At 40.4% G+C, this 19,751-nt stretch overlaps 1 protein-coding gene across 3 annotated transcripts in view; it reads left to right on the forward strand.

Annotated features, from left to right (window-relative positions):
* The first annotated feature begins 3,703 nt into the window (after nt 1–3,703).
* Nucleotides 3,704–19,751, forward strand: part of abi3bpa (ABI family, member 3 (NESH) binding protein a) — a 28,380-nt gene continuing 12,332 nt past the window's right edge. For 2 of the 3 annotated variants that reach the window (XM_029459025.1, XM_029459026.1), the window contains exons 1-9: nt 3,704–4,019; nt 12,504–12,683; nt 12,829–12,897; nt 12,992–13,124; nt 15,009–15,199; nt 15,724–15,767; nt 16,457–16,505; nt 17,248–17,313; nt 17,514–17,591. In XM_029459025.1, coding sequence (XP_029314885.1) covers nt 3,911–4,019; nt 12,504–12,683; nt 12,829–12,897; nt 12,992–13,124; nt 15,009–15,199; nt 15,724–15,767; nt 16,457–16,505; nt 17,248–17,313; nt 17,514–17,591 — 919 coding nt within the window. In that variant the 5' untranslated portion in view covers nt 3,704–3,910. The remainder of the gene's footprint in view (nt 4,020–12,503; nt 12,684–12,828; nt 12,898–12,991; nt 13,125–15,008; nt 15,200–15,723; nt 15,768–16,456; nt 16,506–17,247; nt 17,314–17,513; nt 17,592–19,751) is intronic. The other variant, XM_029459027.1, reaches the window with a different exon arrangement.

Raw genomic sequence — 19,751 nt, forward strand, 5'->3', positions numbered from 1 at the left:
TATCTGGCAGGAAAACCAGACTTGCTGCACTGCCACACATCCTGACAGGCACATAATAAATTTACTTAAATGGACCAGGGTCAGAAGTCAGAGGTATTCTTTCAGTTAATGTATCAGTATACAGGTTATAATGTAGAAACGTGGGGATGTAGCGATGACAGAGGAGCATGATATCTGTGGTTGGGAATGAAGTACAGCATAAGAAGTATGAATATGTGTCTGCAACATTTTCATTCTCAAACTGCTCCGACCTGGTATGGGAGTCTGTAACTTAATAAGCCACTTCATTCATGGCATCGGCCGATTGGAAAAAGTGAGTGGAAAAAATATCTAAATTATTGTCTTTTTCCATACTCAAAATCACAACCAGTCCTGGTGAAGAGACTTGCACACACTTGACTGAGCTGTGAAAGACCTTCTGCTCTTGGCACGCAGCGGCAACCATTTTCCAATCGCCTGCAGAAGAAATCCAGGAGGATGCAAAAGTCATGATCTTAAAATTTTAACATGTCAGTTTCAGATTTTAGTGAGTGCTTTTCCACCTGAGGACAGGTGATCCATCTTCAAGGAGCGTAGTGGCTATGATCTTGTGAATTAGAAACTGATATACACATAAACGGATGTGTGAGTGTGTACATTGAGTGAGGACAGCGTGTCTGACCCATTCTCTGTCCAACGCATCGTTAACAGACCCGGAGGAAAGAAAGAAGAGCCGGAAGAGGGTTGCACGAGGGGAGTGAAGGAAACCAGAGCAAGAAAAAGGTGGATGACCCACTGATTAAAGACAAAGTGAAAGAGAAAGACCTTTAGCGAATGCCTGAAAGCTTTGGATTTATTTCTTGCATGAAGGACAGAAAGTGAAAAGAGCTCAAATTAAAAAGGTCTTGGCTTTACTGCATGGATAAGAAGTACTCAGGTGTATACAACATTCATTTAAGTATAAGTACTAATGCAACAATGAAGAAATATGCCATCATAAGTACAGAAAAAGGATCTGCAAAATGTACTTATTCTGCAGAAAGAACTGCACCTGTGAGATATTATCACATGATTAGATTGTTAATACTGATGCATGAGTTCATAAACATGCAGGATTTAGCTGCTGTAGATGATCCAGGTGGTTGTTTAGCTACTTTATTTAAAGTTTGGTGGTTTAATTTAGGTTACTAATGTAGCTTCAAAAGGGTCACAAGATAAACAAGAAGGGTCGTGAGATGATTAATGGGAGAGGAAAGAAGAAAAACAAAGTTCTGCTGCAAAAGTCTGTATTTCAGTTTGTTTCTTTGGGATAATTTTACCACTTTGGAAATCAAACAGTTACTTAAATGAAACCATCTGAGAAGTTTACAGTGGAAGTTTCTCTTTGGTGGAGACATCTGGAGGGAGGGGGGGGTCACAAACCAAAAATGTTTATTTTTTAACAATGCATTGTATGCATGTATTTTATTTATGTGTAAAATCTAAATCTGAAAACGTAAAAAGTACAATTTCCTCCTATGAAAGTTAGTGGCTTCTAAGTACAAAAGTGGCCAAAAATGGAAATACTCAAAAGTACCTAACAAATGACTGTACTTAGGTACAGTTCTTGAGTAAATGGCCTTAGTTAGTTAGTCATTAATATGGTCGTCTTTATCTACCATGTTTCCCCTCATCAGAGAATTACCACGACTTCATGAACAAACAAATCTGCAGCTTTGGTCAAACTGGTTACACCCCAATGCCTTCTTTTAAAAATCGTTTTCACAGAGAGCACTTTATGATTCATCTGTGTTTAATGGCTTCTGGCGTGATGAAGGCCGGGGTTCCACTGCAACAATCTGTTCAGGGACTTCCTCGTGGGACACACCTCCTCTGGCGCGCAACACCATTTCCTGTCTCGTGTGAGGACACGTGGGATATAATCAACTGCATTGGAGGGCGGAGATGTTGGGAGTATTCACACACACATGCACGTGCAAGCAGACATGTGTAGCGCTTTGCGCTAACGCACACACTTCTCGTCCTTGAGGCCCAGTTCTGGCTGAGAGCTTTGGCTGACCAGGAATAAAACTTCTCTAGGAAACACACACACACACACACACACACACACAAACTGAACTCATTGGCTGTAAACGATAATATACCATTAGTTCGACTCCAAAGAAAGCCCATGATGCTACTCAAACAAAGTGTTTGTGATGCACCAGAGAGTCATGCCTGAATGTGTGACACATGGCTGCATATGCCATGTTTTTGTGAACTGGTCTGCTGTGCATGTGATGTTAATGTGTCTTTTGTCATTGACAGGGAAGATATTTATAGATAGGATAATGAGAGACATTGTTTCCATGGAATATAATGGCAGCCACACTCCGTACACTCATAACTTTTTGGATACACACATCTTATATGACTGTTTCAATTACTCTTCAAGTTCTCTTGACTGAAGCGTGGATTCGTTTTTTTTATATGGCTTTGTGGGGACCAAAATCTGGAAGCCTGCATGCTGCAGGGACTTGCCTGTTCTGTGGACCAAAACGTTGGTCCTCCAAACTTTAACGGCTTATTTTAGGGTTGTGACTTGGTTGTAGGTTTGAGTCCAGGATCAGGCTTGAATAGATCTTGTTTACATGGCTGTGTCTGTGTGTGTGTTTGTCTGTAAAATGAGAGAAAAGAGGTAAAGCAGTAAAATGCAAGTAAGCACACAGATAACAAATGAAACCTCTTTACATGCACACAGTAACACGGTGCATGTGTTTACAGGCGCACCACAACCCCAGGTTTCATTTGTTTTCTTTTGAGTATCCCAGGGATACTTTGTCTGTGTAAACATTGGATCATGGTTTCATAAACCTGGATAACACTTTATTACATCACTTTACACATCTTTATCTGTAACACATGACATATTGTCTGCAATGAATTGCCTTATCCTTTGTGTGAATAGTGTCTCGCATGCTGTGTACGTGTGCAAGATGTACAGTCTTTTTAAATAAAAGTAAAGGTGCGCATGCCAACGAGGCAAACGAACGTGAACGTGAAGCACAAACTATATTGTCGCTGGACAAATCTGCACTTCATGAACACTTACAGGAAGTATTGTGTCCGTCAAGAGTGTAGCAGAACACTACAGTTTATTAATGCTCATTTATTGTTCTTTATAATGCGCTTTATTAGCTGCAACTCTGATCTTTTAGTTTCCTAACCGTACTGTAGTTATATATTGTTATATATTGTAGAAAGTGAGAATTTGAATACATATTTAAGTTTTGCACAGACTATTAGAAACCTGAATACGATCAGAATCAGGTTTAACCAGATTTCTTCCATGTAAACGTCTTTTGCAGAATATCAAAGCAGGTCTCAGTGTAAGACAAGCTTAGAAAAAGAAGAGAGAGAGAGAGAAAGGGAAATTCATAGAGAGAATGAGAACAATAAAAAGTGTCAAAGGGCCTTGCAGATAGAAAGTAGGATTGCTCAAAAAGACGAAAAAAGAGAACAGAAAAAAAAGACAGAGGAGGGCGGGAAGCTTGGAGAAAACTTTCACTCCTTTTCCAGAGAAAAAGAGTGTGAGATGGAGAGTGAAAGAAAAGCAGAGATGGGGGAAGGGTAAGGGAGTGGGTGTGTCCGACTCTGTCTGTTCCCTCCCTCCATTATAGCGAGGTATAGATGGTGCAGGAGCAGCCAGAAGTCCAGTCCAGAAAGCTGCACTAGTCCTGAGAGCCACCAGCTCAGAGAAGTAGTCCAGCCTCTCCAGAAACACCCAGCCTGACTCCTGCAGCTGCAGCACACATGAGCTCAACCTGTTAGATTCAATCAGCGAGGTGACGCTCAGTAATTGCCTCTTATTTCTGTGTCTCACGCTGAACTGAGCTCATTCAGATAACAGGCAGCTTGTTACACCTGAGACTCAGAGACAACCACAGCAGAGATGAGGATGGGGATGCAGCAACACTCACACAGCTTTCTGGTCGTTCTCCTCCTGGTCTTCATCGCTGGAATAGTGCTCTCTGGCCCCTCAACTCCCCGCAGAAGCAGAGGTGGGTGATGCCTTCATTCAAGTGTTAATGTATTCCAGTGGGAAATCCACATCAGGAAACACTATTGAATGCATGTGAAGTGATGTAAAATCCTTGCAGGTGAACGTGAACATCAGCGTGATTGTCTTTCTCTATTAGTCCAGTGCTGCACTCATGGCTTTTCTATGGTCTTTCTCTGTCTTCTGCCAAATGCATGCTGGGATAGGCTTGGAGAGAGTATTTGTCATAGTTAGTAAGATGGATATTTGTTTCAAAGATACATGACAAGAGAAAGTGTTTTGTAACCATATTTAGACAACAAGTTACTGCAAAGTACCTCAGTGATGGATACAGTTGGACACATATCGTTTGCAACATCATAAAGAAAGTTGGAAGCCTCTGATCACACACATGCATGCACGCACGCACACATGCATGCACGCACGCACACACACACACACACACACACACACACACACACACACACACACACACACACACACACACACACACACACACACACACACACACAAGATGAACAAAGGGGGTTGATGCAGATAAGTGAAGGCAACAAGACAAAACATCTTTCCTCCACCATCACTATGCACATGTGATAACCACATTTAGCTTGAATAGAGAGAAGTTTCAGTTTCTGAGTTTATTTTAAATTCTGTTTCAAGGTTTTGTTTAAAAAGCAATGTACCATATTTGTTATTTTGCCAAGTTGTATTTATTTGTAAGTCAAGTTGCTAAGTGTATTAAGTTGTTCATATATTTTGAGTTTGAACCTATTTAGTTCCTGCAATGAATAGATTCAGTAGTATAGGGTACATTGAAATAATTCATATTCGAAACCTAAAACCTAAAAGTGAAATCAGCTATCTGCTCTTGAGCCACTTGACAGGCTTTCAAACTGCATCGATTAGAAAGCACAGTTTTTTTGATCCCTGTGTTTTATCCATATTTCCCTGGAATGAGCCGAGCAGACGCAGGGAAGTAGGTCAGCTGCTGCTCACAGCTTGTAATGAAAGAGTTTCCAGGTTGGGGGTCAGAGGTTAGACTTGTAGACAACCTGGTGGGATGGCTTTCCTGGAACTGTGCCCACCAAGCAGGCGCTCCGAACTGTTTGTAAGTGGGGTCATTATTTAATTTATTGCCTCAGTCAAAAGTAGTTTTATTGTTTCTTTTGTTTTAAACACATCGCAGCTCTTATTAATGGATTGTTAATCAAACCCCCTGCAGAGAGCCTTTATTAAACACAGACAGCGCAGTGGACGTATCACAACAGCAACATGCAAACCATCACAGCATCTTTGCATTATATACAGTACTGATTTTTACATCCAGTGTTTTCTTCTCCAACATGCCATAAAGGAAAGACAGACTCACTTTAATAAGTTATATCAGATTGAGCCTATATCTAATTATGATTCTCACGACATTCTTGGAAAACAGAAAATCTTTCCACAAACCATTTCCATATTGTCTCATTATCTCACTGCTGTATCAGTCAACACACACACACACACACACACACACACACACACACACACACACACACACACACACACACACACACACACACACACACACACACACACACAGAACTCTGGCTTTCCATCTACTTTATGCGTCGCAGCCATGCTCTGTTTTGCATGTTAAACTCGGGCACCCCTTTGAAGACTTTTGATGATAGTAAAAGTGCAGACTGGAGTCGATATAAAGAGGTAAGCACGGTGGAGAAAAGGCTTCTTCCAGTGTGTAACTTGCGGTCTGAACTTGGCTCGCAGACAAATCTCAGTGTGCAGCTTTGGGAGCCAGATGAAAGGAAAGTGTGTGTTTTTGCTTTGGGATGAGAGTTAGACGTCTGCAACTCTGTTCTTCTTGGATCAAGGCCCTGGCTTTAAAGTATAACAAACACGTTATGCAATGATGTGTGCATGCGTTCTTATGTCATAGATATTATAGCATAACACACAGGTGATTTAGATAATCTGTACTTTCCAAGGCCATTTACATGTGTTAATACTCTGAAACATTTTTAATCCAATACAAAACCACTACCCTTCAGGAGAATATATGGCCTGGAAACTGCAGCTGAGCCAAAAAAAATGGCCACTCGTCATGTACAGATTACAGTAACGAGAAGGAAAGAGAGGGGATAAAAGGACAAGAGAGATAAATTCAAAGCAGTTAAGGAAGTTAAACAAGGATCAGGTTGATGGAAAGATGGCCGCTGACACATATAGGGCTGCAAAGATATAGTGAAGGAGGAAAGGGATGGGATGGAGCGGAGCCACAGGGGAGGGGAAAACAGCTGTTGCTCTGTTGAATTTGACGGGGGAGATTTATAGTGTGAGAGCGCAGGGACCAGCATGGAAGCTGCCAAGGTGGGGGGAAAATGTCGGAGTATGATCCCAGGGACGACTCTTTCCCACTGGGCTGCAAGGTGAGGCCTCTTGTGAACCTGTGAGATGGATAATCCCAGAGAAGGACGGGATCAAAGAGGCTCCTGCTGGATGACATCTATTCAGAGGACTCAGTAAGCCCGGTCTGCAGGCTCGGGACATTCCCATTAAAGCCTAATATAGGTCAGTTCAGCTGTCGTTCGCACACCAGCTAAATGATTTCAAACCCTCTGTGCTCCGGCTGGCACGCAGCTCAGAGAGACTTTCACACTTCATTGCCTTAAATGAAGGTGACCGTTTTACCAAGGGGCCATAAAACATCCGTGTCTGTCTCCACGGAGCTGGAAGCCAAGTCTCCTCTCCCACATCTCCTCTTCCAGGACAGAAACCCGAGAGGCTGAAATACTATACTCCAGAGCTGCGTAACATCACTCAGGAAGGGTGTCATCTAAAGTCCCTTTAATTGATTCCATAGATGTGAAAGTGTGTGATGGGTGTAGCGCGATATACTGCAGCAATATTAAGAGTTTATACCCTTATTTAGTCTGGGGGGATTTACAGGCTTGTCGAGACAAACTGACATGACTTCATTATTTTGTGTCACCAAAAAACGACCACATTCATTTCAACATATGGCGGGAAAAGTTATTTTCCATTGCACATTTTGAAAACAAAACAAGGCTTGTAGTCTTGTTTCTTTGAGGCGTTGCTTCAGATATTTATAGTTCATTAGTTCACACATCAGAGTGAGTGGAAAAGTCTTGACATGATGTCAGTGTTTACTTTAACGCAGTCCTCCTCGTCCTCTGAACCAAGAGAGGAGAGAGGCAGCGGAGTGTGAGAGAGCTGCCAATAGTGGAACTCTGTGGTAGGATAACGTCAGACAGTAAATCAGGATGTGTTGTTGTTGTTTGCATGTGCACCATGCACGTTTTAATATTTATTTCTCGAACACCAAACAGACATACAAATATCATGTTGCACAGCAGTTCAAAGTGAGCGTGTCAAGCTGACAACCCCATTAACATACTCCCTTTCCCGCTGGATCATCCATCACTGCTGATGATCCAAGATCGCCGCTCTGCTGAGCCAAGATTGAGTTTCCAGTTTGAGGGTGTTTCTGCTGTTCAGGCCAGCAGGATTACATCCTCTGGCGATTTGTTCAAGACAGGAAAAATGCAACGGTGAAATGTTTATTGAATGATGTGGCGTTGTTTACTGCATAATCTGACATGTTTATTGGCTGACTCTGAACGTTTTGATGGATTTGGTACAGTAAGTGTGGGTGAATTGGTTACATTCTCTGCAGACTGATTATGTCTGATATGTTTTAATTGGAGGGATTTGACTGAAAGTATATTATCGAATTAATTATGTAAGTATGTGAGCGTGTTGTCACCATCTCTCCATAACATACAGATTAGACTATTTATATATTTATTTATTGAGACGCAGATTTATTGTTAGCATGTTTGCTGCTCTAAACATTTCCCTGTGATAGATTGTGGTTGTGGTTGTTTTACCTCTCTTTGTGGTAATTTTACTTCTCTTTGTGGTCATTTTACGTCTTTGTGGTTATTTTACGTCTCTTTGTGGTCATTTTACGTCTCTTTGTGATTATTTTAATGTCTCTTTGTGGTCATTTTACGTCTCTTTGTGGTTATTTTACGTCTATTTATGGTTATTTTACGTCTCTTTGTGGTTATTGTACGTCTTTGTGGTTATTTTACGTCTCTTTGTGGTCATTTTACGTCTCTTTGTGATTATTTTAATGTCTCTTTGTGGTCATTTTACGTCTCTTTGTGGTTATTTTACGTCTATTTATGGTTATTTTACGTCTCTTTGTGGTTATTGTACGTCTCTTTGTGGTCATTTTACGTCTCTTTGTGGTTATTTTACATCTCTTTGTGGTTATTTTACGTCTCTTTGTGGTTATTGTACGTCTCTTTGTGGTTATTTTTCTCTTTGTGGTTATTTTACGTCTCTTTGTGGTCATTTTACGTCTCTTACGTCTCTTTGTGGTCATTTTACGTCTCTTTACGTCTCTTTGTGGTTATTGTATGTCTCTTTGTGGTTACTTTATGTCTCTTTGTGGTCATTTTACGTCTCTTTACGTCTCTTTGTAGTCATTTTACGTCTCTTTACGTCTCTTTGTGGTAATTTTACGTCTCTTTACGTCTCTTTGTGGTTATTTTACGTCTCTTTGTGGTTATTTTACGTCTCTTTAAGTCTCTTTGTGGTTATTTTACGTCTCTTTACGTCTCTTTGTGGTAATTTAACGTCTCTTTACGTCTCTTTGTGGTCATTTTACGTCTCTTTGTGGTTATTTTACGTCTCTTTGTGGTTATTTTACGTCTCTTTAAGTCTCTTTGTGGTTATTTTACGTCTCTTTACGTCTCTTTGTGGTAATTTTACGTCTCTTTACGTCTCTTTGTGGTCATTTTACGTCTCTTTATGTGTCTTTGTGGTTATTTTACGTCTCTTTACGTCTCTTTGTGGTTATTTTACGTCTCTTTGTGGTTATTTTACGTCTCTTTACGTCTCTTTGTGGTTATTTTACGTCTCTTTACTGTCTCTTTGTGGTCATTTTACGTCTCTTTACGTCTCTTTGTGGTCATTTTACGTCTCTTTACATCTCTTTGTGGTTATTTTACGTCTCTTTACGTCTCTTTGTGGTCATTTTACGTCTCTTTACATCTCTTTGTGGTTATTTTACGTCTCTTTGTGGTCATTTTACGTCTCTTTATGTCTCTTTGTGGTTATTTTACGTCTCTTTACGTCTCTTTGTGGTCATTTTACGTCTCTTTACGTCTCTTTGTGGTTATTTTACGTCTCTTTACGTCTCTTTGTGGTCATTTTACATCTCTTTATGTGTCTTTGTGGTTATTTTACGTCTCTTTACGTCTCTTTGTGGTTACTTTATGTCTCTTTGTGGTTATTTTACGTCTCTTTGTGGTAATTTTACGTCTCTTTACGTCTCTTTGTGGTTATTGTATGTCTCTTTGTGGTTACTTTATGTCTTTTTGTGGTCATTTTACGTCTCTTTATGTCTCTTTGTGGTCATTTTACGTCTCTTTACGTCTCTTTGTGGTTATTGTATGTCTCTTTGTGGTTACTTTATGTCTCTTTGTGGTTATTTTACGTCTTTTTGTGGTCATTTTACGTCTCTTTACGTCTCTATGTGGTTATTGTATGTCTCTTTGTGGTTACTTTATGTCTCTTTGTGGTCATTTTACGTCTCTTTACGTCTCTTTGTGGTCATTTTACGTCTCTTTCTGTCTCTTTGTGGTCATTTTAAGTCTCTTTATGTCTCTTTGTGGTCATTTTACGTCTCTTTATGTGTCTTTGTGGTCATTTTACGTCTCTTTACGTCTCTTTGTGATTATTTCATGTCTCTTTGTGGTCGTTTCATCAACTTTGCAACAACAAATGTTAACAGTCACTTCACACAGAGGCTCTCTTTGAGCCTGGTTGTAAATCTTCAATGATCTCATGTATTTAACAATGTCAGAGTCAACAGCTGAGCTGCCCTCAGGAAGAATATGGATTCAAATGTTTCATCATTATTCTACTAATTCTTCATCCACACAAACACACACAAGATTACTTTGTAGCTTTATTTCTGGCTCGCTAAATATCAATATTTTCCCTTTGTACTGTAGTTGATTGATTATCAGGACTGTGACAAGATTAATTCCTGAAGCTTTATACATTTTACTCTGGAAATACTGATAAGTCCCTCAGCAGTGTGTGGGCCAAATGGCTGGGCTTGGACTGGTTATCGTGGGACTGAGCCAGTGCTTGCTTGTACTGGAGTTTCCCTATGTTTCATACGCTCTGAGTGCCTCTCCCTCTGAGCCAATCTCACTTGTGTTTTATTGGAAATATTGATGGAAGAATCAAAACAAACGCTGTTTTGATAGGAAACACATCGCTGGAAAAGCAGGGGGTTATTTTTCAAATCCAGGGCTTCCCCCTCTTTCACTGTCAGTGTGTGATTTGGCGTCCAGGCAGCCGTTGGCAGTATCCCTCAAGCAAAGTTCCACTATTTCATTTAATGCTGAAATATGATCCGTGGACTTGCTGAGGAGAGTATAGCACAAGCCATAATCCTACTTCACAGACTAAGAGGGGTGGAGGTTTAGGCCCCTATAGTCTCATTTGTGATTTCCACTGCTTAAAAATGATAGAAACAGAGGATGGAAATATAATTATATCTACAAATTTGCTCTACATTCTTTTTTAGATTCACGAAGGGCTTGAATCATTGAATCAAAACACGCTTAATATGATAAAAACAAAACCACAATGTAATAAAAAACAGGCTTAATTAATCAAACCTGTATTTATTTATCTTTTTTTATACCGCTATTCACCATTTATCATCCAAGTCTGCACTGGGGTGGTTATTTATTGTTTGTTTTACAATTAAGTTACACTGTCGAGTTTTCTGATGTTTATTAGCATGCCTGTTACAAACGAGGTAATTGTTAGCATGCCCTGTTCTTGGCTTGTTTCGAAGGCCACGTGACAGAAGCGAGTGATGAGAGAAAATTCATCCATTCTTTGTACTTGCAGAGTGCTTGAGCGGCTTGTCAGGTCACTAGACTTGCTTCCTAAACACAAGTTAAAAGTTAACACAAACCAGCAGGAATTACAGCCATAAAGCATAAAGAGCTTTGATAATGATAAAGATCATATCCCCTCCAGATAAGATTATTGGTCAGAAGACTGTTGCATCCAAAATTTGCCAAATCCTCACCAAATATGTGGTGAGAGTGGGAAGAACTTTATATCTAAATACATATAAAGTTTCTTCCAACCCTGATGCTCAGCTAATACAGCCGTCATAACAACACAGATTATGGGATTTACAGACACTAACAGCTGCCTCTACGCTGACAATAACATGCTTCACAGAGCTGGACACAGATCACACCAACGTTCATCTTGCACCTTGCACTTTCAGTGACCTCAGGGACCTTAAACCCTCCAAATAAAAAACAAAAAAACCTTTTACTTGTTATAACTACAGCAAAGAAAAGCCTTTTGCTCAATTGGGAAGTGGAAACAAAGTATTCAGTGCCAGAAAAGAAATCGATAACCATTATTCAGAACAATAAATGACTGTTTTGCCAAGTGGCTCTCTGCTATATTTTATTAAACATCCTCACAAGAAGTCAAGTTGGCTTTGGTTAATTATGACTCACCCTTTATAATGGCTGTCCTCATCCAATATCTGTCCCCAGACTCTGCTCATTAGGACTGTGTTCTGTTAAAGTCAGTTCTGGCACCAAATGTGCAGTTTCTTGAATAGTGACATCAATGTGTTTGTGTGTGATACATAGAGACACAAAAATCTCCTTGTGAAATCAACACGAGATCAAGATGACCTCCAGTTTGAATCACTGGTTTTGATTCACATTAACGGTGTATGCATTTTAAATTACGTTGACCCCATACAAAAGCTTTAATGTTTGCAGTTTATGTTTGTTTTGGCAGATCCTGAACGTGTGCTCGTTCTATAAAAGTCTTATCCAGTTAGAAAGCAAACAATAAAAAGTGTTAGTACGCACTTCTTCTATTGTTGTGCTCGCTTGATGAAATCTCCTTTATTAAATTTAAACCAGCCACAAGTCTGCTTTGACTGCTCTGAGCGGAAGTTTTGTCAAATATAAACAAGATTCAAATGGAAAGAAGACTAATAAAACAAGTTTAATTGAGGGTTGTTTGTACTGCAATCTCCCCATTTTTATGAAGTATTTCCTTCCTTTTTGTATTGCTTTTGATATGTATTTTGATTTCCCGCTTGCTGTGGCAGCTGCTGTATATTTAGAAGTTAAGACTTACAATGTTAAACTACATTTCCTGTATGCATGAAAAAGCACAAGTGTGCTCTATTTGATGTCATTTGAAGCTCTGAGACAACCTTTGTCAAACATCTGCCATGATGAAGGTCTATAATGACCGAAAGCTTAGTTTTATCTTCAAATACATGCAATGAACTGAAGTGTGCGGAACCTTTTGGGCCTTCATGCAACTTACCTTGTCCTGAATGTGCTGATTGGAACAATTGTGTCCTCTCCTGCCTCCCCAGTGAGACGTCAGAACATGAAAGTGCGTATCAACGCTACAGGAGACACCATCGTGATGAAGTTTTTGCGTCCCAACGCTGACACCAAGCTTGAGGGCTACATCCTGGGCTACGGCAGCAGCATGTTCTCCAAACAGTTCATTCAGCTGCCTGAGAACGGACAGCCGTACGAGACTGAGTTTGGTAAGAAAGGCTGTTGATATGTGTGTTTGCTAAATTCCACCTAGAGATGCTATATTGTACATTTGTATTTTGACCTTATAGTCATGGCTAAAAGCGACAGCTAAGAGGGTTTATTACCTTTAGTTTGTTCCTCTTCTGTGTTTAGATGCTGAGCCCAAGTACCTTATCGCCGTCCAGCCCATCCCAAGCAATGAGTTGAAAAAGCACTGTGCAGGTAAAGCTACTGCAAGACTTTTATATTAAGAAATCATCATCAATGTGACATGGTGTGACATGGAGGTAAAAGTAAAATGTTCATTTGTTCTCAGGTAGAGTTGAACTGCAGAAGCCGCTACACCTGGTCATTGGGTCCGTTACGCCCAGCTCAGTTCTCCTGTCTTGGGGGACCCTGCTGAAAACTCCCTATGAAGGCAACGTCATGAATGACTGTCTTGAGGATGGGTGAGCTTACACACTGACACACATTTTCAAGAACTTAATCTCCTTCCCACCAATTTCGCTATAAAGTCTCTCTTTCCCAGGTGTTTGAGAGAGCCTAAAAGCTTCTCTCTGAACTGCTGCCCATAATACCCAGACAAATCCTTGCGGCAGCTATAATCATGCCAATTTTCTTTCTACTCCAGCAGTACAGTTCCCATGGCCACAAAGGTTTTGATTCTTACAAAAAGCAAGATTCCTCATGCTCCCCGACGGATTTGTCCTTTTGTTAGATGTAACCCTGAACATTTACATCTCCTTTACTCTCTTTGGAGAGTTAGCCTCCCATGCTGCATACTTCCCTTTGCAAAGAATTCGCATTTATTCTTCCCACATTTACCACATGTGGAAAAATCCCTCCTACACACAAACAGACTTTGCCCAAACCTCCAACAATTCGTTCATTGTAGCGGTGCAGTGGTTTGGGAACATACCGCCTTACTGGGTACAACACGTGGTCCAAGAACTGGCAAGTACTCCAAATCAAAGTGAAGCATAACAGATTTAGTCTCAAACCTTTCATTAACTACTTTAAACTCTTTAAATCTTATTGCATCCAATCCGTTTGATAATCCATCAAGTATTTTACGCCTTTATTAGAGCTTTAGTGCTAAGCTGAAAACATGCTGCTGGCTACAGATACATCCCATCCCCCAAAATCAAGACTTTTTCCAGTCTTCACAGACACTGGACGGCTATAAAGCCGGATCGTTTTATCGATGAGTTTAACTTCTCCCTCTTCCTTCTTTATCCATCTTGGCACAGTGTGTTTTTCTGACAAAGCTCCACTTCTCCCAAACCCACATATTTATTCAAACCATGTAAGTTTCTTTCTCCTGTTCACTCTCATTATGACTCCATGAATCCTCTTTATTTGTCTTTCTCTTCTGAGGTTTCCCTGCTTCTAAATTCAAAATGCTAAACCGCTCCTTCCTCCTCCATCCTCTTTCCACCAGGTGTTAGGGTTAGGGTTAGGGTTAGGGTTAGTTCTAGTTAATACTTCTTCCACCACTGTCCAACCTGTACCGAACACCTCTGATCTGATCTGAGCATTCAATTTTCAGCCTTTTCATGTCATGTACACTGACTGCATTGTAGTTTTGGTAAGCTTAGAAACAGATAACTCACTCTCTCTTCTTCCCACACACACACATGGCGTTGTAGATAATCTGCTATAACTGCATAAACAGTAAATTAATCCGTGAAGTCTCTCAGGTTACTGAGAAGTGGATCCGGACAGCCTGTGCACACAGGTGTTTAGGAGAGGAGTCCACCCACACAACAAGTGAACAAAGTTTTCCTTGTCTCAAAAAAAAAAAAAAAAGCCATTTTGGAAGCATTTGAAGTAAAATAATCCTATTCTGCTTTTTGGAACAAATGTCTTGTTTTTATGTCTAATATTAGTTTCATATGTGTCTTCTGAAAAAAATGGATAAAAGCACTCATCTGCTCTTTTGTGGGAAGAAGAGCACATTTCTGTCCCAGCATCAAAACATCGTATCCTGACTGTGCAGTTCCTGCAGGAATGTAAAGTGTTAAACTACACTGGAAAACTTGAGATGGACATTTTTGCAAGGAGTGCGCGCATTTTTCTTAAAATGAGCCTAAGCTAAGATCAAATCCCTGCAGTCGAACATTATCAGCGTTGTTGGAATAACTACGCAATACTGACTAAAACAAGACAATAATATTTTATGATATCTGAAAGCACTTGGCAGTTCGACTGTGACATTTAAATACTTTTGTACTTCTAGATATTTTATCATCTGGATGTCTGAGTTTGTTTATAGACATATGACTTTACCGTTTAAATTTCATGTTCTGTTTTTGCTCCTGTCTTCGGCTCAGACACTACACCGTGCGTTATCGCGAGAGGAACAGGAAGTGGAACTACCAGACCTGCCCAACTAGCGACACGGTCATTGACCACCTGAGGCCCAACACAGTCTATGAGTTTGGTGTCCAGCCCAACTCTAAGGATGGCACTGGACTGTGGAGCAAGCCGGTCATTCACAACATCAGCTCAGGGGGCATAGAGGGTATGTTTGACGTCAGTTTACCACATGTTGTCCCTCTCACCCCACAAAAGAAACACCTGCTACAGCTGTTGCAAATACAAAAACAAGTATCTTTAAACAATGTGACCATGTGAAGCTAGTGGACAAGCATTAGATTGTATTTCATGTTTAATTAAGAAAACCCTGTGCTCTGTGGTTCAATGTCACACAGCTCCCAAGAAAGTTTCATCTTGTTTCTGTTATTTCTCATCTTGACAGTCTGAAAACTTCTGCATGATTTCTTTGCTGTGTGAAAATCTGTTTGATCACTCATTCAGGGAACAGCACGTTTGCTAATTTAACAGTTTTCATGTTCGTAATAGCAGCAGGAGATATGAACTAGTCTTACTGAATCCAAACCATTGTGTGGTTAACTTGTATGAAGCCACCACTGAGATGAAATGCATCTTGAAGCGCAGCATGTGGTTTTGCTCAGTTCCTTCACTTTCTATTAGTTCCACTGCGCTGAATTCTTTACTGATTTTTATCTTGTGTCATGTTTCTAGAGAAGGCGATCAAGAAAATCTTTAAACGTCCCGTCAACCCTGTGGTATGTATTGGACACATTTAACTAATTATAACGTTTATGATGATGGTGTTTTGTACGAGATGTTCTTACATTAGGAAGTACTGAGACTGCACAGGTACAGTGCATATACTTTTGGGAACAGGGTGTTTATTTGGAACAGGCAATAAGCCTTAGAGTCCATGTTGTGCACTTCAGTGAGCTTATGCTATTCTCAGGGTTGTTTGCCTCATTAGTTTTCCATCTAACTGCTGAATGGAAACAGCACCAGTGCAGCCAGGATCGTCCAGGCCAAGAACAGACTGTAGCTAGCTAACTTCTGGAGTTTGGAATAAAACAGAGAAAAAAAAAGGAGATGAGAAGGCAGGATAGAGGAGGAAGGATCACCGTGTGGAAATGAGTTGAGAGGAGAAAGGTGGCACTGATTTACTGACAGTGGAGGGCCGATATGTCACAAGCTCCTGGCTCTGTGCTCACAAAACGTCACAGCTGTTGAGAATCAGCACGAACACTTGCCCTTCCAGAGGGAAAATTAAAATAACAAGCTTCTCACCAGGGACTTTACCAATTTGACATGGATTAGAAACTAATGAAACACAGAGAAAGAGGCAAAGAAAGAAGTGGTATTGAGGTAGTATGCTAATACTTTGCTGTGGTCATTACAAAGACAATGACCAATTCTTCCCCTTGTCTTTTTGTCTTCCACCCTTCAGAAACCTTTAACGACAGGTCCACATCCCTTCCCTTTTTCTCCACGCCATGGTAAGCCAAGAGAGACATGCTGCTTTTAATGAAACCCACTGAACCCTTTTTTTATACAGCAGCAGAATTTTCATTACATACTTTGATTTATTGCTGTTCAGTATTGTTTGTCTTAGCCCTTCTCACTGACCCCTGTTTTAAAACTTCAAGACTTTAAGAATTTTAACTATAACTATTGTTTTATCGTTTTTTCAGAAAAGAACTTTTTCTAAATTCACCTTTTTTTTTGGCTGGTTTGCCCACATGTTCAAACTTTACCTACCTTTGGAGTGTGCAGTTCCACTCAGCTCTACGGTTTCTCTTATCTCAGTCTAACTCATTCTCACTGTTCTCAATAGTTTTCTGCCGCACATTGTGGAGTTGTAATCAGAAATTTGACTGAGGAGTTGGTGAAACCCAAAAAAAAAGGAGATACAATGAGAATGAATATTTTTGGACTTACATTTCTCAGGTTGCCATAAACATGACTCTTCATCATATCACCTTAAAAGGTTATAATATTTTAATGTTGTGTTAAGACCCTGTTTCCGCTGCCCCCATGTGGCCAAAGAATCTGGATCAGAATACTAACAGATTGAACATTTTGCTGATACTGAGCACACTACAGAAATATAACACAGGGGGATTTGTTTCATCCAATGCATATTTTGCTGTTGTGAAATAGTTGATCTTAATTCCTTTACTTAACAATTTTTCTTAACTTTCTCCTTCACTTAAATCTCTCCTCCCTTGTCGTTGTCAGTTCTCCATAACAGGACCCAGGGCAGACTGCCCGTCTCCCGGAAAATAGCCCCAAAGACAACTCTTGGTAATGACTTTTCTGACCTAAATCTGAGTTCAAAGGTCTGAAAATATTCTTAACCTTACATCTGACCATTCCACCTGACTTCTCCCTCACTGTCCCGCTCATTGTTTACTGCACATACTGTACACCAGTTTTTCTGTACATGCAGGACATACAGTAATCATTTTTCTCGCAGGTCTACTAATGTACACTATATTTCTCAGCTCCCACCACAACTACTAAAAAGGAATCTCTGTCGACCCCTGGACCCACACTGCCTGTGCTCACCAAACAGCCAATCGGTAAACAGTGAATCATGGTTCTTAAAAAAAAAGCTTAATGGCTCTCAATCAAGCTGTATGCATTTATAGACATGGCAGACTGTAGAGGCTGTCAATGCTTCACAGTGTCCTTTGTAATTAGCTGCATGAGTAGCATGCTCTGAGTGAGTACAGTGGCTAGACCCTCCCTGTGGAAATTAATGGAGTCAGCTGTTTGAGTTGTAATGAGTGTAAGGTAGGTGGCCTTAGCTGCATGGCATTTTAGCAAAGCAAAGCTTGCAGGAATTCTTAATGATGTTTTATACTGTGTGTGTGCCAGTTATTTTTACACGAACTGATTTGCAAGATATAATCAACATAATCTTACCCTAGAACCCTGCTAGGTGCTGCTCAGTCAAACAATGCATTTCAGATCACTCACATGTCATATATGCAGACTGTATTTCTGTCTGCGTCTCTCATTTCTTTGGCATTTGTACGCAATCTTGCATCAGTCAATTACATTGTGTAAGTTAATATGTTTACATCACATAAGGAATATTTACAGTATGACCATTTTTGCTGATTACAAACCTGAGGCTTTTGCTTTCAATGCAGTGCAGGTGATGTGAAGTCTGCATGACATAACTGCATGCACCAGACATACTCTCTCTCTCCCACAGGAACTCAAGCAGAATTTTTATCTTACTCTTTACTTGTACTACACTGTCCTTCTATGTCCCTTTTTCCAACATTTATCTTTTATTATATTTGAAAATAACCTTAATTCTTATTGAATAACGATAGATTGTTGTCATATAAATGCTATGTCCCAATTAAAGGCCTGATTACAACCAAATAGACCTTGTTAATTTCAAAGGCTCCTTCAAATGCAGCCTGAATTTGAAGGATGGAGGATCCAGTCTGTATTTAGACACGGCTATAGTTTCCATACCTTTTTGATATACAGGAGGCAATTCCAAGAAATTTTCATTTGGCCGATGTTCCCTGTTCTTAGTTGGTTTGGTAATTCCACTGAATTGGCTAACAACCCCCAAAACAGTGTAACTGTAAGCATTACATGGCCATAAAGTTGAGCAGAGGTACTAAAGGCCTGGAACGTCATGTTATCTATTGGTTTCTTTGCCCTTTCTCTCTCTTTCTCTCTTATTTTCTGACTTCTTCTCTTGTTCCCTCTCATTCTCTTTCACTGAGGTCAACATCTGATCAGATTGAACAATCAATTTAGAATGGTCCATCAAAATCCTACAGCAAGCAATCAGTCAGCAACTATTAAACCCTCATGTGTTTAAGGGCACAGCCAATGGATTTGGATGGCCGTTGCTCACAGGCGTTCTGGCACTGGTAGCTGAGTCTGTCTGTAGTAACACGGCTGTTACATTGCAAATATTTCCATATGGTCTCTTTTCCTTTGAAATTAGACACCCTCTATCAGACATGTGCCAGGTAGAAGTTATTATGTAACCTGTGCTTTAGTCCAAGATTAGCTCAGTAGCCAGTAGCTGTTGGCACTTCTGCTGACGGCCTTTATGTCTTGCTTAGACAATAAAATACTGTATCTTTTTTTATTTCATTTTGTCAGAATATAATATATTTAGAAATTATATTTTACAGTACAGTATTGTGGCTTCATGGCCATATTTTCTCTTTTTCACACAACCCAGGAGGAGGAGACCTCTCCAGATCTGTCTTGCCTTTTTTCATGGAGGTCCCAGTAGTTCCCAAGCCCCATCCTCCACTGCACATTACACCCAACATTGCTTCTGTGCCAGCCCCCAAGAAAAATGGAGAGAAACATGGAGAGCATCCTCTGACTCAATCACAACATAAGCCTCAATCCCAACCTCATGCACAACCCCAACCAAACCCCAAGCTCCAGCCGCATTATCAGCCATCCCCACAACCAACATCACAACCCATACCCCTGACCCAACCACAACCAACCTCCCAGCACATAATCCAAACCCAAAGACAACCCCAGCCAACATCCCAGCATATAATCCAAACCCAAACACAACCCCAGCCAACATCCCAGCACATAATCCAAACCCAAAGACAACCCCAGCCAACATCCCAGCACATAATCCAAACCCAAACACAACCCCAGCCAACATCCCAGCACATAATCCAAACCCAAACACAACCCCAGCCAACATCCCAGCATATAATCCAAACCCAAAC

This window comes from Cottoperca gobio, chromosome 21 (assembly GCF_900634415.1).
Source record: "Cottoperca gobio chromosome 21, fCotGob3.1, whole genome shotgun sequence".
Taxonomy (NCBI): domain Eukaryota; kingdom Metazoa; phylum Chordata; class Actinopteri; order Perciformes; family Bovichtidae; genus Cottoperca; species Cottoperca gobio.